Source organism: Megalops cyprinoides, chromosome 13, assembly GCF_013368585.1.
Source record: "Megalops cyprinoides isolate fMegCyp1 chromosome 13, fMegCyp1.pri, whole genome shotgun sequence".
In the NCBI taxonomy this organism is placed as follows: domain Eukaryota; kingdom Metazoa; phylum Chordata; class Actinopteri; order Elopiformes; family Megalopidae; genus Megalops; species Megalops cyprinoides.
In genome coordinates, this window is record NC_050595.1 from 29278702 (window position 1) to 29295993 (window position 17292).

The 17292-nt window shown below is 40.5% G+C and overlaps 1 protein-coding gene across 1 annotated transcript in view; it reads left to right on the forward strand.

Moving 5' to 3' along the window:
- Positions 1 to 7600: 7600 nt before the first annotated feature.
- LOC118788420 (cyclic AMP-responsive element-binding protein 3-like protein 1) overlaps positions 7601 to 17292 on the forward strand; it is a 32413-nt gene continuing 22721 nt past the window's right edge. Inside the window, exon 1 of the mRNA XM_036544409.1 lies at positions 7601 to 7864. Coding sequence (XP_036400302.1) covers positions 7763 to 7864 — 102 coding nt within the window. The 5' untranslated portion in view covers positions 7601 to 7762. The remainder of the gene's footprint in view (positions 7865 to 17292) is intronic.

Genomic DNA, 17292 nt, shown 5'->3' on the forward strand with positions numbered 1-17292 from the left:
AAGTCTGCATTTGTTTTCACGATGTGAGGCTTCCTTTGTTCTTGATAGGCTATATAGTGTAGGTGTTTGAATGCCCAATACTTCAGCTGTATTTCTTTCCCTGGTATTAAGACTATCACAGCACTCAAGAAATCAGTGTTTTTCCATCTGTAGACAGTGTCGTTCTCATTCCTGCCTTGTTGACTTGCATCCAGACACTTAGTCGACCTACAAAACTTCTTTCTCAAAATATTTTACTTGCCAGGTGCTTTCATAAACGGAATAAAATATGCTGTATCCAAATATGAATGACTTTTGTCATTAATTATGCACCTTCGCACTCGTTTGAATACCATATTACATGTTGCAAATGAGCCTTAATTTATTCTTATACATGGATTGCTTCATTTCTTCATTGCTTCAGTTCTTGTCCTTTTCAAACAGGTCAGCTGAGTGAAATGACAGTGATGGCTTTGGATGGGCACACTGTAGCACAACCCCTCTGCCCCTTTTGGAAATCAAGCCAAAGCATGAATGGACATCACTACACTGTTTGGATGTCATCATCCCCACTGACAGCAAAAAGACTGGGAACCATATTTAGTTTAGGGAGCGCTCTGTCAGTTTCAGGTCTTGTCATTTCTGAAATGTCACTGGGTATGTCATTTCCCTTGTGAAATAGTGCTGCTCATCCAGGCATATATTATAAAATTATGACACAGCAGAAAATACATGCAAAAAGAAGTTAATGAAACTGCCATGCGTCATGGTGTTTATAAAACTTACCTAATTAGCCAATTAGTTTTCAGGCCACTAGTCCTTCTTCACAGCATCATGCATGCTTGATGTTCCGATAAAGGTCTAGTGATTGATGCTCATATGAAAATGCATGCTAGTATCAGACTTTCTCAGAGTATCAACCATTCTTATACATGGATTAAATTGACCAAAAGGTTTTCTACACACCTGTGCAAAGTTTGTGCTGATATTTTATATATATATGATCATTTTTGATGGCAGTGTAATGTGAAATGGATATAAAATTGGAAATGTATTTAAACTATTGAAGGGCATGTTGCAAGTTAATATAAAAAGCAATTTAATTAGTGTAGATATTTTTTGGCCCAAAAACATTTTGGATGAATTACTGTATATTATACATATATTACTGCTCAGGCAGGAGAAAAGGTTGTCTTGCAGAAAACATTGACTTACTGAACGTTCTCAAAAATAAGCATAAATAAATCAAAATCTGATCTCCTGACAACAGATATTACCATGAATAGAATTTTTTAACCAAAATGAAAATGCCATATATTAGTTTATCTGAGGCTATTAGAGTTACCTGATTAAGCGTGACTGAGTACAGTTTGGGCAGCATTCTCAGTAGCCTGAGATGACAATTCAGCTCTCAATTTTAGAATTTCACAGCATACAGGCAAGTATGGTCTATATTTTCTATTTCACATTTTCACACTCGTTCCTCCCTGGTTTGGTGTTCACTAATCAAACGTAAAGCTGTTGCCATGGTGTTGTGCGGTCTGGTATCGGGGAGTGACGCGTTTCTGCTATGATAGGGGAGAGAGAGACGCTGATGAGCCTTTCCCTTCTCTACTTCTGGAGAGAGCGATGAGTCAGGGAGAGGAAGTTTTATTGTGCTCTTTGACGTCATAAATGTTAGTTGCACATATCCAGCTTCTCTGAAAAGTAAATTAGGATAAACCCACTATATAAAGTGGAGTAACCTTGTTAAAATTAGGATTAATCGAATCTTTTCCAGTCAACCAGAATATTAACTCTTTGTGCCTTTGCATATGTGTTAATAATGCGCTAAATAATGTACTAAATTTGTACTAATGTACAATGTTCAAGTAATGTCTTTCCTCATGAGAGTCATGTATTGACTGCATCTTAGAATAGCAAGCAGACAGAAAAATGGCTATAAAATGATTGATTTATAGTCTGAATTTAGCATTTTGGGCTCCAGTGCTGGGCCAGATACCTGCTCCTGTAAAATTCAGTTGTGTACATGGTTTACAAGATGTTAAGGCACTGTACGTCACACTAAAAACAAATGTCATTGTAATAAGGTACTGTACTCAGCCATGGTTTAACACACACACACAAACACACACACACACACACACACACACACACACACATATATATATATATATATATATATATATATATATATATATATATATATATGTTACATACATATATATATTCACATGTATGAACAGTAGGTATTTTCAGCAACTTGACTTGTTACTAGACAGTGATCATTTTGACAATTGCAGGATGTGTTTGGACAGTAATGGAGCAATGGTACATTCAGTAACCAATGTCATGCCTTTAGAGTTAGAGGGCATATTTGAGAAGGCCTTAATCTCAGAGAAGAGGCACACTGCTTCACATCGGTGACCTTCTTTGTCTTGATAAAGATTGGAGGCTGAGTGTGAATGACAGGTTCCTGACACACCTCAGAGGCACGTGGTAAAGCTGCACAAACCAGCCCATTGAAATATTGAACTACAATGATTGGTATCGAGACGCCTGAATTACGGACACCCGAGCATCGTTACAAAACTACGCTTTGTGTGATAGTCCCCACAGTGCCCGGTAGCACAGGGTTATTGTTACCTTTAACATAGCTGTCTTTTGTAAATCTACCTGCTTCTTTCCACCTGCCTGTATCATGTTGTTGCACCTGTGCATCAGAGTAGCTTCATGATAGCTATCACCGCCTACCTTAGTCCATACACAGCTTTTGTGATTTTTCATATTCAGTGGAGACACATAGGGTGTTTTAGTCGGACCAAGTAAAATGTAAAATCACCATGATAATGTATAAAGGTATGCATCTTTTCCCATCAAAACAAGTACCATTTCAAACAAAAGGACATTTGTATTGTATTACTGTACATTAGAATAGCCACCTGTCATTTTTCCTTGAGAATGAGAGGTGGTTTTGTATAAACTTTAAGATGGACATAGGTTGAAATTGTGCAAATTCCCTTTGGGTTATTAAGGTTAATTTTGGTGTGTTTATAGAGCCCAGTGTGTTTGTCTCTCTGTGGGAGTATTATTCAGCTCTGTTGACAGAAAGTTTATCTGCCTTGCCCACTGTAGATACAGTGCAATGATAAGAAAGGCTTGGTATCATTAGCACTCTGTCCTCTCTCTAGTATAACCCACTACTGAGGTAGAAAATGGGGAGCGGCATTTTGTTGTTCAAATTTACCTGAAAAGAGAGTTTTGATTGCACTTCCTTTAGACATGAAAATGCTGTTCACAGCACAGACACAAGAAAAAATCAAGACATGAAACAAATGTGAGAGAATAACACCTTCGATACCTGCTGCTGCAGTGGACATAATTCGCCTCCTCGAGAACAGTTGTGGTGCCATAGTGAGGAAGAACTATTGTGAGAGTGCTATAGTACCATGCATCTAAACAGATCTAGATTTTCTGTTGTAGTCTGTTTGAATTCCTTTACATAACGCATATAACACTGCATCAGTTTGGTATTTTTTGTTTAACTCAAGTTCAGCAGCCTGGGATCTGACATTGTATGGTTGTAATTTTGAATCCCCAACTGCCCTGAAATAGCTACATTAAAAGAGAAAATGAGGTAGTGCCAGTCTGAAATTTAACCCATGCCCATCTGGTCTGGTTGGATCTGAAAAGGCAGATTTTGGTGAGGGGAGTGCCACTGAATTTAATGTGTATCTAACTAGTTTAATACTGTAGAGAGTTATGTTTGTTTATAGTGTATAATGACAGCCCATTCTCTCCGCAGCCTATAATTTAGGGCAAAGAGCAAGACAGCTGGGATGTTGAGCAGGATTCTTTTAAAAGGGCAAGATGCTCAGGGTGTGAACGACTTATGCTGTTCATATCGCAAATAGCTAGCTATAGGCCTAATACCTACTATATACCTGCGCCATTTGAGCTGCATACATTTTTTATTGGCTTAATTTTAAGGGTCTTATGGTCCTCACTAGCTGCTGAGGGCCTATGTGTCTTTGAAGGAATTAAGATGAAGTGTCTAATTGGTAATGCATATTGCAGATCACGAGAGAAGGATAATGAGTTTATAACAGGGCAGAACACCCACAACCCTGGGGGACACACACACCGACAAGATCAGCCCTGTCAGGCATGTGCCCTGGATCACCTCCATCATTAAGTAAAACTGTTTTAATGTCAGCTTCCAGGTTATAAATACTACCATTCTGATGGCAGATTTTTAGAGGCAGGTATCCTTCTCTGTGCAGAAACAAACCTCAGTTTTTGTGTGTGTGTGAGATGTTGGTTGCCTTCAGCAACCCTTTGTGAAGAAAACCAAAAAAGACAACTCTGAACAATCAGCCCAAAGGAATTGCCTGAGGTCCTCTGCTGAGTAGTAAATCAGTTGCCTTGCCAGTGTCTGCAAACAGACACAAAATGGTTGCAAGGTAGCTGATGAATCTGTAGTGTTAGCCTTTAACTGTACAAGTATAACCATTCCTTTCAATAGTGAAATTTCAGCATACTTGTGCAGAATTCAACTTCCACTTCAACTGCAATACAGTATAAAACCAAAGTATGAATGAGAAAAGCACACAATATAATAGCTTAATACTTCATAAATTATATTAATGCATACATGTCTATAGCAACAGCACAATGAAAGCGGTCATAAAAGGCTGTCCGTGAGGTACTACAGCATAAAATGGCCACAGGGGAGAGGACTCCAGATCCCAATGACAACTGGGAGGAGCACACCTGCAAGTGTTTAAGCCAGCTAATTGCTACAGGAGAGAGAGAACTCACAAAAAAAGAAAAAGCTAGAAGTAGTAGTGGAAGGAGTATGGTAAGCTGAGCACTCTAAAAAGCAAGTGATCAGGTGGGAAAAGAAGGTTACTGTTTAAAAATAAGTGTTCTGAAGGAATTACATTTCCATTTATTCATTTAGCAGACGCTTTCATCCAAAGCGACGTACAAAAGTGCATATAGTGGGCAAACAGGCACAGGCACAAGGGCAAGATGTGTACAGGTCAAACAAAGCAGATAGCACTGAAGCTGAGCACAAGGTCAGTGTAGCGAGACAGAACTAATCTGATCTAAGGGTGCATATATCAAATACAATCACTGGGACAATAAAGTACCATGGTTTCTCCTATCACTGCTATGCTGATGACACTCAACTGGGCCTCTGTCACCGCCAGGAGTGCCGTTTCAGTTGAGTGCCCGGGTCTGAACCTGGACTGGTGGGGATCCAGGAGGTTGTGCTTGTGGAGAAAGGGAGACAGTTGGTTAAGAACAGCACGTTCCAGGGATTTGGATACAAATGGCAGGAGGGATATTGGACGGTAATTGTTCATGTCAGATGGGTCAGTGGTAGGTTTTTTTAGTAGGGGGGTAACCAGAGCATTTTTAAGATCTGTGGGAACAAGACCAGTAGTTAGAGATGAGTTGATGATGGAGGAGAGATATGGGGCGATCTCACCAGACACAGACTGGAGAAGGGTGGAAGGAATGGGGTCCAGAGGGCAGGTTGTAGCATGGTGAGCTGTGATGACTTGAAGAACTTCTGCGTTGCTGAGTGTAGAGAAGGAGGACAGGCGGTGACTGGATGCCTTTCCGGTGGATGAGGTTGGAGCTGGAGGAGTGAAGGAGTCCCGGATGCTGGACACCTTCTTCTCAAAGTGAACCTTAAAGTCTTCTGCAGAACGAAGAGAAGGGGAGGGGGGAGGAGGAGGGGAGAGGAGAGTGGAAAAGGTAGAGAAGAGATTGCGGGGGTTAGTGATGTTAGCGTTGATTTTGTTTTGGAAAAATAAGGACTTAGCTGTTGTTGTAGTAGTCGTAAATGCTGTCAGCAGGGAGTGGTAGGATGCTAGCTCATCAGAGGATCTGGATTTCCTCCACTTTCTCTCAGTGGCCCGCAGCGCAGCTCTATCGGAGTGGAGGGAGTCAGTCAACCATTAGGAGGAGGGCGACGGCCGTGATGTTAATGTCTTCAGTTTGAATTGCAATTCTTTTTTTGACACTTAGGACATTTTTGAGTATTTCCTTTTCACCTTAGACCAACCTTAGGCCTGCATAGAAGTCAGTGTGTGGCCACAGTGATGTGCAATGTAAACAGATGATCAAAACATAAATTAGTAAACAACTAAATACAAACAAGCACCCATGAGAAGTGACATGGAACATTTTCTCTGCAAAGGAGTATAATGTGGGTTTTAAGAAGTTAGGAAATAATTGTTAATAAGTGTTAATTGTTAAAGCGTATGTGGCAGGCTCCTCAACTTAGCCTTTCCCAGGTTGTGTTGAAGAATGTCTTCTGTGTTGAAGAATGTAATTTTACATGCTGTGTGTACAGGCCAAATAGTTTGCTTTGCACATTTTTCCTGTATGTGTCATCCCTACATACAAGTAAGCTGATTAATTCATTGTTATTCATGTTTTTTTTTCAAAGGAACATTTCAGGTACTCCTCTTTATCTTCTTAAAATAAAAATACAGTCTAGATGCTTCCAAGGCCACAAGGATGTGTGCTAGGACTTGGCTGCAGGGTTGGAATGTCATGCTTTAACCCCAACATTTCCATGTTTTTCCTTAATTTAGCACGAAGTACATCAACACGTAATACATTTTACTGTACAACAGAAAACAATTCAGTATCCTCACAGTCTGTGTATGCAGCTGAACTCTATTCAGAGGTAGAGTGATGAGTCCTAATTAGGCATGCTGGGTGTAGCTGGCTGACTCACCACAGCTCTATATTAATATAATATCTTTGGGCTGCAGATGAAATGTCATACAGTGATTGAAAGACATAGAACAGACAGTATGTTACAATGAACATGCTGTTTCTCAGTGCAATCCTCACACTCACTCACAAAAACATATCAGGTATGCGTTATTATATGCATTAAACTTGTGTTTGCATCTACACCTACAACACAGATCAGGTGCATGAGCACTTCTAGATGGTTTAATATAAATGAGAATTAGAAATATACGAATTGAAATATCAATGGCTTATTGTACTGCTGATTTAATATCTCTTATAAACCTGTAGAACCCAGACTCAGTGATTGGAATTGACTATACCTGGACAACATCACTTAAAGTGTGTCTGCTTTATTGCTTTGAGAATGTGGAACATTTCATTGGATCACTAACAGACAAGAAGTCAATAAAAGAACACCTTCCTCTTTCTCTAGCCCATCTGTACCACGCGGTGCTATACTTGACCGCAACGGATGGAAGTCCGTATCATGATGTAACTGCAACGATTGTATAATGTCTATAACAAATACTTTTTTGATTGATTGATTGATTGGTTGAGCGAATGCAAAATAAAGTATGGTGCAATAATAGAGGAAAACACTATCCCAAGCTGAAACTGAAGAGAGAAAAAGAGCGAGACAGAAATAATTACGCGCTGTCGCTTTAAAAAGAAAAAGATAGGAGGGGATTTTGGACTGGAAAGGAAATTAGGGAGGTACTTACATGAATATTAATCAAATGATGTGTTCCTTAGAGACTGTCCGCAGCTGGATGTGACAGATTTGGTTGAACCTAGAGAAGACCACATTGTATTACTTTAACAAGATATATGAAAATAACATTCGCATAAGAAATTCACGTTGAGGTCTGCGCAAACTATACAGCCTTGCTTCAGAGCATATCCTGTTCCATTTCCAAAAAGCAAAAAATTCGAAAGCTTAGACTCATTTATTTTTTAGACAAAACTTTATCAAATAGTCAGTTTTTACAATACCTTTACAATGGACACAATTCTGGACAACTTCAACTCGGAGAAACTTTTCCCGAATTCTAACCTGTTGGACCTTGAGGACTTGAATGAAACAGATTTTCTCACCAATGTGGTACGTTCTGACTCATTTTCTTATACAACAAACTCGTTTCATGATTGCAGCATTTCAAATGGTGTCTTTCCATCATGCTAATCATTTATTTCAACGTTTTCCCCTCCCCCGACAAATACCTACTGTAATTTCAAGAGTCGGCTGCAATTCTTTGTAAACACGTGCGCATTTTCCAATATTCGAATTGTTAAAAGACAATTTGCTGTCAAATGTTGAAGTATCAAGAAATGCTTAGTAAATATCAGCAAGTAAATCATTCAGAAATTGTTTTGCAGCATGTTAGTTTCCGCGGTGTGAACTGAGATAGTTTCTTCAATGAAAGCGATGGACCAGCTGTTTGATAAGTAGCTGCTGTCCTGCTCCACACTGTCCAGCTGGTCTCATAATGGCCGTAGGTGATGCAATTCTTAAACTAGACCGTTCGCACACCCACATCATTTCTCGTTACCTTCTCACCACCAGCGGAATAAAAACGTATTCATTACTTAGATGGTATCAACTGGGTAATTAATTCAGGTTAAATACGGTAATGTAAAAATGAAAAGTCTGTCTACACTGTCTGCATTATGTACACTAAGATGGATTAAAGTGTTTGATGTATATGTGTGACGATGTAAGGATACATGGAGAACAGGAGTCTGTGCATGACAATACATAGGTTAGGATAAGGGTAACTTAATTTTCAGTTTGCTTCACTTTGGTAATTGTTTTTGTGGTATTGATAAAAAGTTTGGGGTGACCTCAGTTCCAAATCGTGAGCATTTTTAATCATCTGGAAGTGTAGGAGTGCAAAACTGAAGCAGATAACGGTGTGAATTTGAATGAATAGATTGGGAAGCAATCCATGAGTCCTGTCTCATATTGTTTCCAGTGTGACTCACTTTGGGAGTTCATGGAGTGCAGCTGTTTTGACTCAGACAGCTCCTGCAGAGTGGTCCCATGCTGTAGCAGCAGTTGTAGCATTCAGGGCTCAATGGATGATTCACTGGCCATCTTGCAATTTGATCCATGCACTCCAACTCACAATAATGATTGGTTTTGCATCTGGGCTTGTGTACAGGGCACTTAAAATTGATAGACCAGCAAGGGTCATACATTTATCTTGGAGTACACTCAGATGTCTTTCAGCATTGCTAGCAGTGAAGGGCAGTTGTCAGAAAAAAGCCTCAATGGCTTGATTGTAGCGCTCTGCTTGCACATAGGGACACAGTATGAGAGAGGCCTGTATTTCTGAGACTCGGCTGAGGCTGGTGGTTGACTACTCTCTCAGTGCTGTGTTAGGCTGAATGCAGTTTGTATCGCAGAGGCCTCTGTTCCTAACAGGTCCCTACACAGACTCCTGTGCAGAAAAGGCAGGAGGCAGCACCATTCCTGTGAAAGGGTCCTTTTGTGCTTAAATTGGGAACCTCAGACCCCCGAACTACAGGTTCTATCTGCATGCGGGTACTCAAATGAAAATGGGCGTTTTGTGGCAGTGTCTCTTCCTGCCATACAGGTATATATGGGGGATGGGGGGCATTTAAATGTTCCAGCTTGTGAAGGTTTTACTGTGGCACTTTTCATTTACAGCCTGGAAGACATGAAGGAGTCAATGTGGTATGTTTGTGTGAGATAGTGCCCTATGGCTATGCTCTGGTAAAACTTGATGCCAAAACAGGAAGTGTTTAAAATATATCAGAGAAGCAACAGCATGTGTAAAAGTCTAAATTGCAACAGTAACACAGTGTTATGTTATGCAATGTAAAGTTGCAATTAAGAGGGTCTGTAAAGGGACTCAGATTGTGTTCCATCATTGTCGCATCAAGCTCCGGTGCAAAGGAGAACAGCAAAAATCTGAAACCAAAACAACCAAGAGTCTAAATGTTTCAGAGGAATGTTGTTAATTCCTAACTGTCAGTCACCACCGCCCTGTTCTTCAAGCTTTTCTTGTCTTGCTGAAATGATGTTATAGAGGAAGAGAAATATATGGAGAAAGTACATTTTAAATGTTGTTTAATTTTCGAGTTGTAAATGGCTAAAGCATGTGTGGAAATCATTTATGAATATTGTCAGGCGTACGTGTTAACAGTGTTACTAAATTAGAAGAGTGATCAAAGTTCCTTGTAGTCTAGATGCACCCAGGACACTGAGTAATTCCATGAATGCTCAGAAGCTGCTAAATTACAGCTGTGCATTGAAGGACACACCTAATAAAGAATTTTGAAAAGTCAAACCCACTTCTCCAATTTACTGGTTTGAATTTGGATTCATAATATTAGCATGTGATGAGTTAGAAAGCTTTTCTCTAAAACTTAAAAAACAATATGATAAAATACCATTCAATAAACAGGTATGAGTCTTTTGAAAATTCTTCTAATATATGCAGAGTTGGTATTTGGTTTGAATTAGTGTTTCTGCCGTTGATATATTTCTTTCCCACGTTTGATCAAACAGTGTGATAATCATAGCCTCGTTTAAGATGAGTGCTACTGTCTTTTTGTTAAATATATTCAGCAGAACAAGTCTATGTTTTACTTATGGAGCATTTAATTGTCTCTCCATGATATCAAACAACACAGAGAGATAAGCAGATAAGCAGGATGCTTCTGTGCTGCATTTGTCTGAAGTTGTGGAGAGGAAAGGCTGTAGTTCTAATTACAGTACAGTATGTACTTGTTTCATTTATACTGAAAGTCAGTGTGTAACCATTCTCAGGTTCTGAGAAGCCTTGAAATGCAATAGGGCCACAGGGACCAGGGATTATTGTAGTTCAGCATGCAAATGTGGGCACATAAGAAACTTCATCTTTTGAAATGAGCTGTTTGGTAAGTGTCTCTAGGAGGAAAGCCTTAACAGAGCTATTCATTTAATTGTGGAAGTTTCTGGTTATTCTGGAAACACCAGCTCAAGAATCTGCAATGCCTTAAATGTGCTGCTTAACTTAACATTATCAGTTGTAATTGACATTGGCAGCAAAACCTATAATCTCCTGTATATAATGGAAGTGGTTACTCATAAAATATTGCAAATAATATCACCTGTGGTTCTCTTTGTGTCTCCTCTATGACTATTGACCAAGTGCCACTTAGTGAGATGTAGTAAGGGTATGAATAACAGTAACAGGGTGGAAGGAGGTCTTAAAAATATGAGCCAAATGATTTCACCCTAGAGGGTTTTGTTAAATAACAAATGAAAAGAGTATCTAACTGTCACATTTACCCAGCAAGACCCCTAATCCTGAGCGTTGTGACAGTGCCAGGCAGAGCTGGATGAGGAACTCTGCTGCACAGGCTTCCCCAGCATAATGTATGTCAGCTAGTGTTAGTTCCAGGGGCAGGTGTCAAACAGGACACCATTCAGCAGAAGCACCTGGTTGTAGAAGGAATCACGCCTCGCCCTTGCTCTGGCCTGTCAGGGCTGCGCTACCGAAGCACTGATTTTCAGAGGGGGGCTTTCTGAGCTGAGAGGGGGGCAGAGGAGGCATTCCTTCCCACCAGAATCCATCAGGGAGCCATCACTCCTGGCTGCTACTGTCCCTGGATGATAGCCAGCAGACGGGTATGAAAATGTTATGTAATCTTTGCAATGTGCAGGCCCAGTGAAAAAACAGAGCGACGCCCCTGCTCGAAGCATGCGCAGGCAAATCTGCGCACTCGCAAACTGCTCTGATATTAATCTATCCTGTGTACTGTAGCTTTGCCAAGTGGGGTACAACTTTGTTTCAGAGCCACTCGAAATAAATCCATGTATATGCGGAAGTCAGAGAAATGCTTTAGCACGCTGCATTTCAAAGATTTCTTAGCGTTCTTTGATGTCTCAAAGCAGATTTACAGCCCTGGTCGGTCTGCAGGCCTCTCTTAATATCTCAGCTGGCTGCAAGGACTGTCAGCTGGCCTCTATCATGCTCTTGTGTTTCATACACCAGGCTTGGTACCATCTCTTAAAAAGAATTCTGGAATCATTCAAATCAGGTTGAGGCAAGCCCCTAGTTCATGCAGCAACGATGTCAATCACGTCCCAAAGGGAATCTATGAAAAGCAGTTCCCTTTAAAGAAATTAGGCCCACAACTACACATATGGCCTCTGACATCCACTCAAACTGTATAAATTCTGATGAAAGGAAACCGTGAAATGCACCAGAGCAGGTCGTGCAGGTTTTCGTTAAAGAACGTTACACGCTTTTAAGTAATACTGGAAAGGTTAAATGTTTCGGGTGTGTTCCTGTCCTTGCCTTGTACTCATCCTCATTCATCCATGTTGATGAACAGGTATTACTGTACCATCCTGTCACTGGCACACATGCAGACTCCACAAGCTTGGTAACAAGCCCTTTACATGTTGACTAAATTTGCTCAAAGATGTGAAAATTTTTAAGGAGGACTTTGGCTGACATACTAGTGGAATTTTTTAAGGGTTTCACATATAAAAAGGCATTGTTTTAATATATTTTTCTCAGCTGTTTTATTTCAAAAACGGAGGGAGGTTTTCCATATGTGTACTGAAGTCGTTCAAGGAGAGGCAATACCCTTTGGATTTCTGTGTACAGACATAACACACATGAAAATCTAAATAAAAAATAAATAAATTGGAGCAATTCCAATTCTAGAGTACTTAGTGATATAGTACTGTACTATATGTATATAGTACTAGAGCATAACGTTGAAGAACTTCCATCACAGTAATTCTTGTACATTGACAACTACCATAGTATGTTGTTGAAGCTGCATGACTGGAAAGTGGTCTTGCAAAAGCAAGCAAGTTCTATTTTGTATTTGTGACCTTTGTGGTGATGATGTTGATTCTCACAATAAGAAATAACAATTCTCACAATAAGAGACAAGAATTTGTGTTTGAGGTGATGTTCTGTATGTGCTTTCTGTATGAGCATTAAGACATAGACATGACTGTAGTTCAGTGACCCCAGGCTTACTCCTGTTGACCAGGGCCTGTCACAGGCCCAGTGACAGTTAGCCAGAGTAGAGCTTTAAAGGGCTGGCTGAGTGCTGTCTCTGTCTCTGCAAATAAGTTCAGCATGTTGGAGAGTCTGGCAGAAGCTAGTCGGTCCACATATCAAACAGCAAACAGAAGAAGGCAAAGTAATCTGGAACACATTGTTAAGATGGAGCTCAAACAGAGGGGAGGCAAGCTGGGGACAAGACCGGCATGAAGTGCGGAGCAGAAATTTAGCCTCATCACGAGACAGCATTAGGGTCAACCTCAGTTTTAGCGTTTCCATTAAGCAGGTTTGTAGAACAAATGTACACAGTTTATATTTGATTTATTGTTGTTGTGTAACTGTGCTAAAGCTGCAGTCTGTGTCTGAACCCATGTTGTAGCTGACTTCATTCACAGCCAAGCTGGGTACCCGTTTCTAGAAGCTCCTTAACACAATGCTTCACAGCTGTTTCCAGCTGGCTTTACCCTCCACCATGTCAATACCACAGACTGGTGCTAACTTTGCTGCAACAAGGTGACACATTCCCTCAAAATTCCAGGTGTAGAACCAAACAGTATTCCTAAAGTTCCTTCAAGATGAGCTGGAGGCTTCTGTATCAAACATTCTATGGCTGATAAAGTTATTCCTTAATTTTTTGATGCAATGAACTCCATCATTTTGGAATTTTATTAATGAAATCAGTGCTTATCCATTATCATTCTCACATAGTATACCATACACAAGGAAAAGGATAAGATTGTCTGTTCCGTTAAAGAGCAAATCTCTTGAAATTGAAACTCATTGGAGGTAAATGAAAAACGTCAGATACAGCAGGTGTCTGGACCATAACTGTGATAACAGTGACCTCTGTGTGGGCTTGCTTGCTCCAGTCACTACGCGCATTGGTTCCACATGCTAGTTTACCACATTCCCTAACGGGGGAGCCAGTGGGATTCATAATGGCTAAATTAGAGACTACTGCAGCATCATAGAGCTAAAACAACGCAGAACTGTAGTTGAATGCTATAACTGCCGAAGCCACTAGTGGCCATTAAGACAGGGAAAAGAGAGTGCTGGGAATTTTCATGGTACTCGACTGAAAAGAGCAACACTGCTCTTGGTAATTATGGGCTGTGATTAAAAGCTTGAGTCTGAGTCAGTGTCTTCTTTTTGTGGTTTCAACAGACCAGACATAACTCCCATTACAAACACTTTCTGACTTTTGGTTAACTTTCCTCCAAGCAACAGTTTTGCTTGCAGGAAAAAAAAAATCCTCCTCCTCGTAAATCTGTCTTTGTGTCCACACATTTCTGCCTTGCTACTGATAGTCCCTGTCGCACATGTGCAGCTGCACACCATATAAATATGCACACAAACTAGCCTTTTCACTGGGGACGAGGTGGGGGAGTACAGAGTCAGAGCTCTGTACTTTATAGTGAGGATGCTGTGCATGCAAGAGGCACAAATTACATGTAGTGCACGAGCAGCAGGGAGTCAAATTGCACCCTCTCGACCACAAGCAGTCAAACAGGGTGTCTGCATGAAGAAGGAGACAATACTGGTGGGTGTACGGTGGGGTATACCAGAGCCATAAAAAGCCTGCTTTTAGATTTATTCCAGTCATGAATTCTGGTGACGTGCCCGTGGATCCCGTTAAAGAATAGAAGTGGTGATGGCTGGGCAACCCCTTTCTTGTAATGTTTCTCTGCAAAAAAAAGAGAAAATGCCTTTCTTTGGTTTCTCTAGCCCTCACCCCTGAGTGCCCATGGGATTCTTTATGAGCGTGTTGATACAGGGGGCTCAACTGGTATTTCTTAGCTGGACTGACAGGACTTGAGGAATGCAAGTGATGGCACTTAACCTCCTTTGCCACTCCGCTCAGAGTATCGGACATACAGGGCTCAGCACAATGAGTCGCAATCTAATGGAATAGCTGATTCAGAGGAGCAGCCAGGGAGCAATTACCAATGTTCCATGCATAGATATGAATCACAGATAATAAATCCCAGTTTGTATATTTTTCTGAAAGAAAGATCTTGTAGAGTTGCTGTGTATGTATGCATACCCGCCAAGGTAAGATTTAGGTCATTTATTCTGAGTCAACTTAACAGCAAAAGCTTGTTTAATTGTTGTTTGAATTTTTGGCTCCTGTTTGAAAATATCAGTGTAAACATTGACACAGCTGTCTCAAAAGGCTTAAAAATAAGCAGAATATATCTCCGCTAGGTCTTTTTTCATAAGAAAGAGAAAACCCAGACTGCCTGCCCTCTTCCCTCCCTCTCATCTCCTCCCAGTGTGTGCGATAAATCTCCAGTCATTCTTGAATAAGAGTCACTCTAACAGGAAAATTGCAGATTTTCAAACATTACTGGGCTAGCCCTTATTTTCTTGGCGGGGGTACCCCACACAGTTATCAACTCATTTATTTTTCCACCGTATTTTCTCCCAGATACTTGCGAGCAGTGCTGGCCTCCTCCATGCTAACCTTGCACTCCAGTTTGCTTAGATGTGCCTGCTAAGGGGCTGGCTAATCTGCATGCTTTGCTGCAATTGGTCGAGAGGGAGAGCTAGCGTCAATGCCTCCAAGCAAACGGGCCGAATAGGCTGTCAGTCACTCACAGGCAACTTTTCATCAGCAGCATTCACTGGCAGCATGCACAGTGTAAATATTGTTTCAGTTTATTTGTCTTTATTTAAAAAAATAAAACAAAACAATTAAAAAAAAACTTCACAGTCCCTACCATGTGTGCGCAGTGTGCTGAACTTTTACATTCTCGTGCAAAGCAAAACAGCTTTAGAAAAGTAACCACAGGATTACTTCCCAAGTGGCATTATTGGTTTGGAAAATTGAATAATGGAGGGAGGGGAATATAAAATATTCCTTTTTAACTTGCACTGTTTGACTGAAACAGATTGTCAAGGATGTTTTGCTGAATGTACGATCTGTATCTCATTGCTTATCTCCTGATGAGAGACTTGTGCTCTGGCTGCAGTACCAAAGCATGTGAGCTACACGTTCCTGACCGGTAAACTGATCTGGAAAACAGTCCTACTTATGCTATTGTTTCTGAAGAGAGAGGAAAAGAAGCCTTAGGATAGCTGTTTGGGAAAATAAAACGAAGATAAAGTATTTGAATGGGTACACTAACCTTTCGTAAATCAGCCGTTTGTTTCAAAGGCCATCTGGTGTGTGCTGAGGTTCATGTCCAAACATGTATAGAGCTTCTCCAGGAAAGTTCAATTTCCAGAATCAATTTAGATTTACATTTTAAAAGATAACCCTAGGTGTGTTTTAAGGTCTTTTCCTTGTATGTACAACAGGAATGCATTTTTGCATGGAATGTGTCTTCTTCCATTTGAACTGTTGACAAATGTAAACACATATAAAAACACAAATACAAAGCAACACTTTTCTTCAATTTTCAAAAAACACGCTAGTTGAGCACTCCCTGAACTTTATGGTTAAACACTTTTATTGGGATATACCAGGGTGTGTCTTGTTGAATCTGTTCCCTGGGGCTGTATATTTAGGTTTTGAAATTAATCTTATATGCTTCATACCTGCCCAAGTTAGTAACTAATGAGCACATCCAATTGAACTTCAATTTTGAACATTTGCTTGTGGTAAAATCATTAATCACTTGAAAAGGAACCTCCTGAGGATAGCTGCATTTTGTACGTACAAAAAAAAAAGCTGTAATTGTGCAGATGAAAAGTATTGGGGGCAGGGAGAGAATCCAAAAAAACTTAACCCACTTAAATCCAGCCATGTGGTTTTCTAACCAAGTAAGAGGCTGTTTCTGCTTGGAGATATTTTAATGACAGAGTATCTATAGGGAAGAGCACAGTCATTCTATTCTCTCCGGAGTGCTTCCTGTCCTGCCACAGACTGCAGTCCAACACCATCTGCCCCAGCTGGGCAGGCTGGGTGTTCGAGGAGCGGCTGGAAAATGAGCCTCTCCTCACCTCATTTCCCAGAACAGAGAATGCTGACTCTTAGGGACTAGTAACTGTCTCACACGCTGTGGCAATACCTGCAATCAAGGAGCTATAGTTCCTCTGAGTGTTGAAGCTCCCCATATAGACTGGGAAATAGGAAATTAACATGTCTGGTGTCTTTAGCACCACTTAAGTTGTTTATATAAATTATGTGTTATTAGGGAAAACACGCCAAGACTTCCCCATGTACTTTACACAAAAATAGAGTGAGATGAAATTAAGCTGAAACTCCATTCTTGTAAGCTAGACATTTCATGTGCTTTTTAGTGTTAGTTTATAAAGCTTCTTGAGCATTACAAAACTCTTTTTTGGAATCTGCAATTGTACATTCAGCTCGTCTCATCTGGACAACCTGTGCACTCATGCAGATGTGCTTAAATGAGACAAACTTAATCCTCTGGTATGCTTGTATTGAGCCAACACCTATTTTTCATACCGCAAGTCACACAGTGACACACAGTGAGATGGGCACCGATGGGAGGATGGGCACTACTATGCTGATGTCATCCCAGAA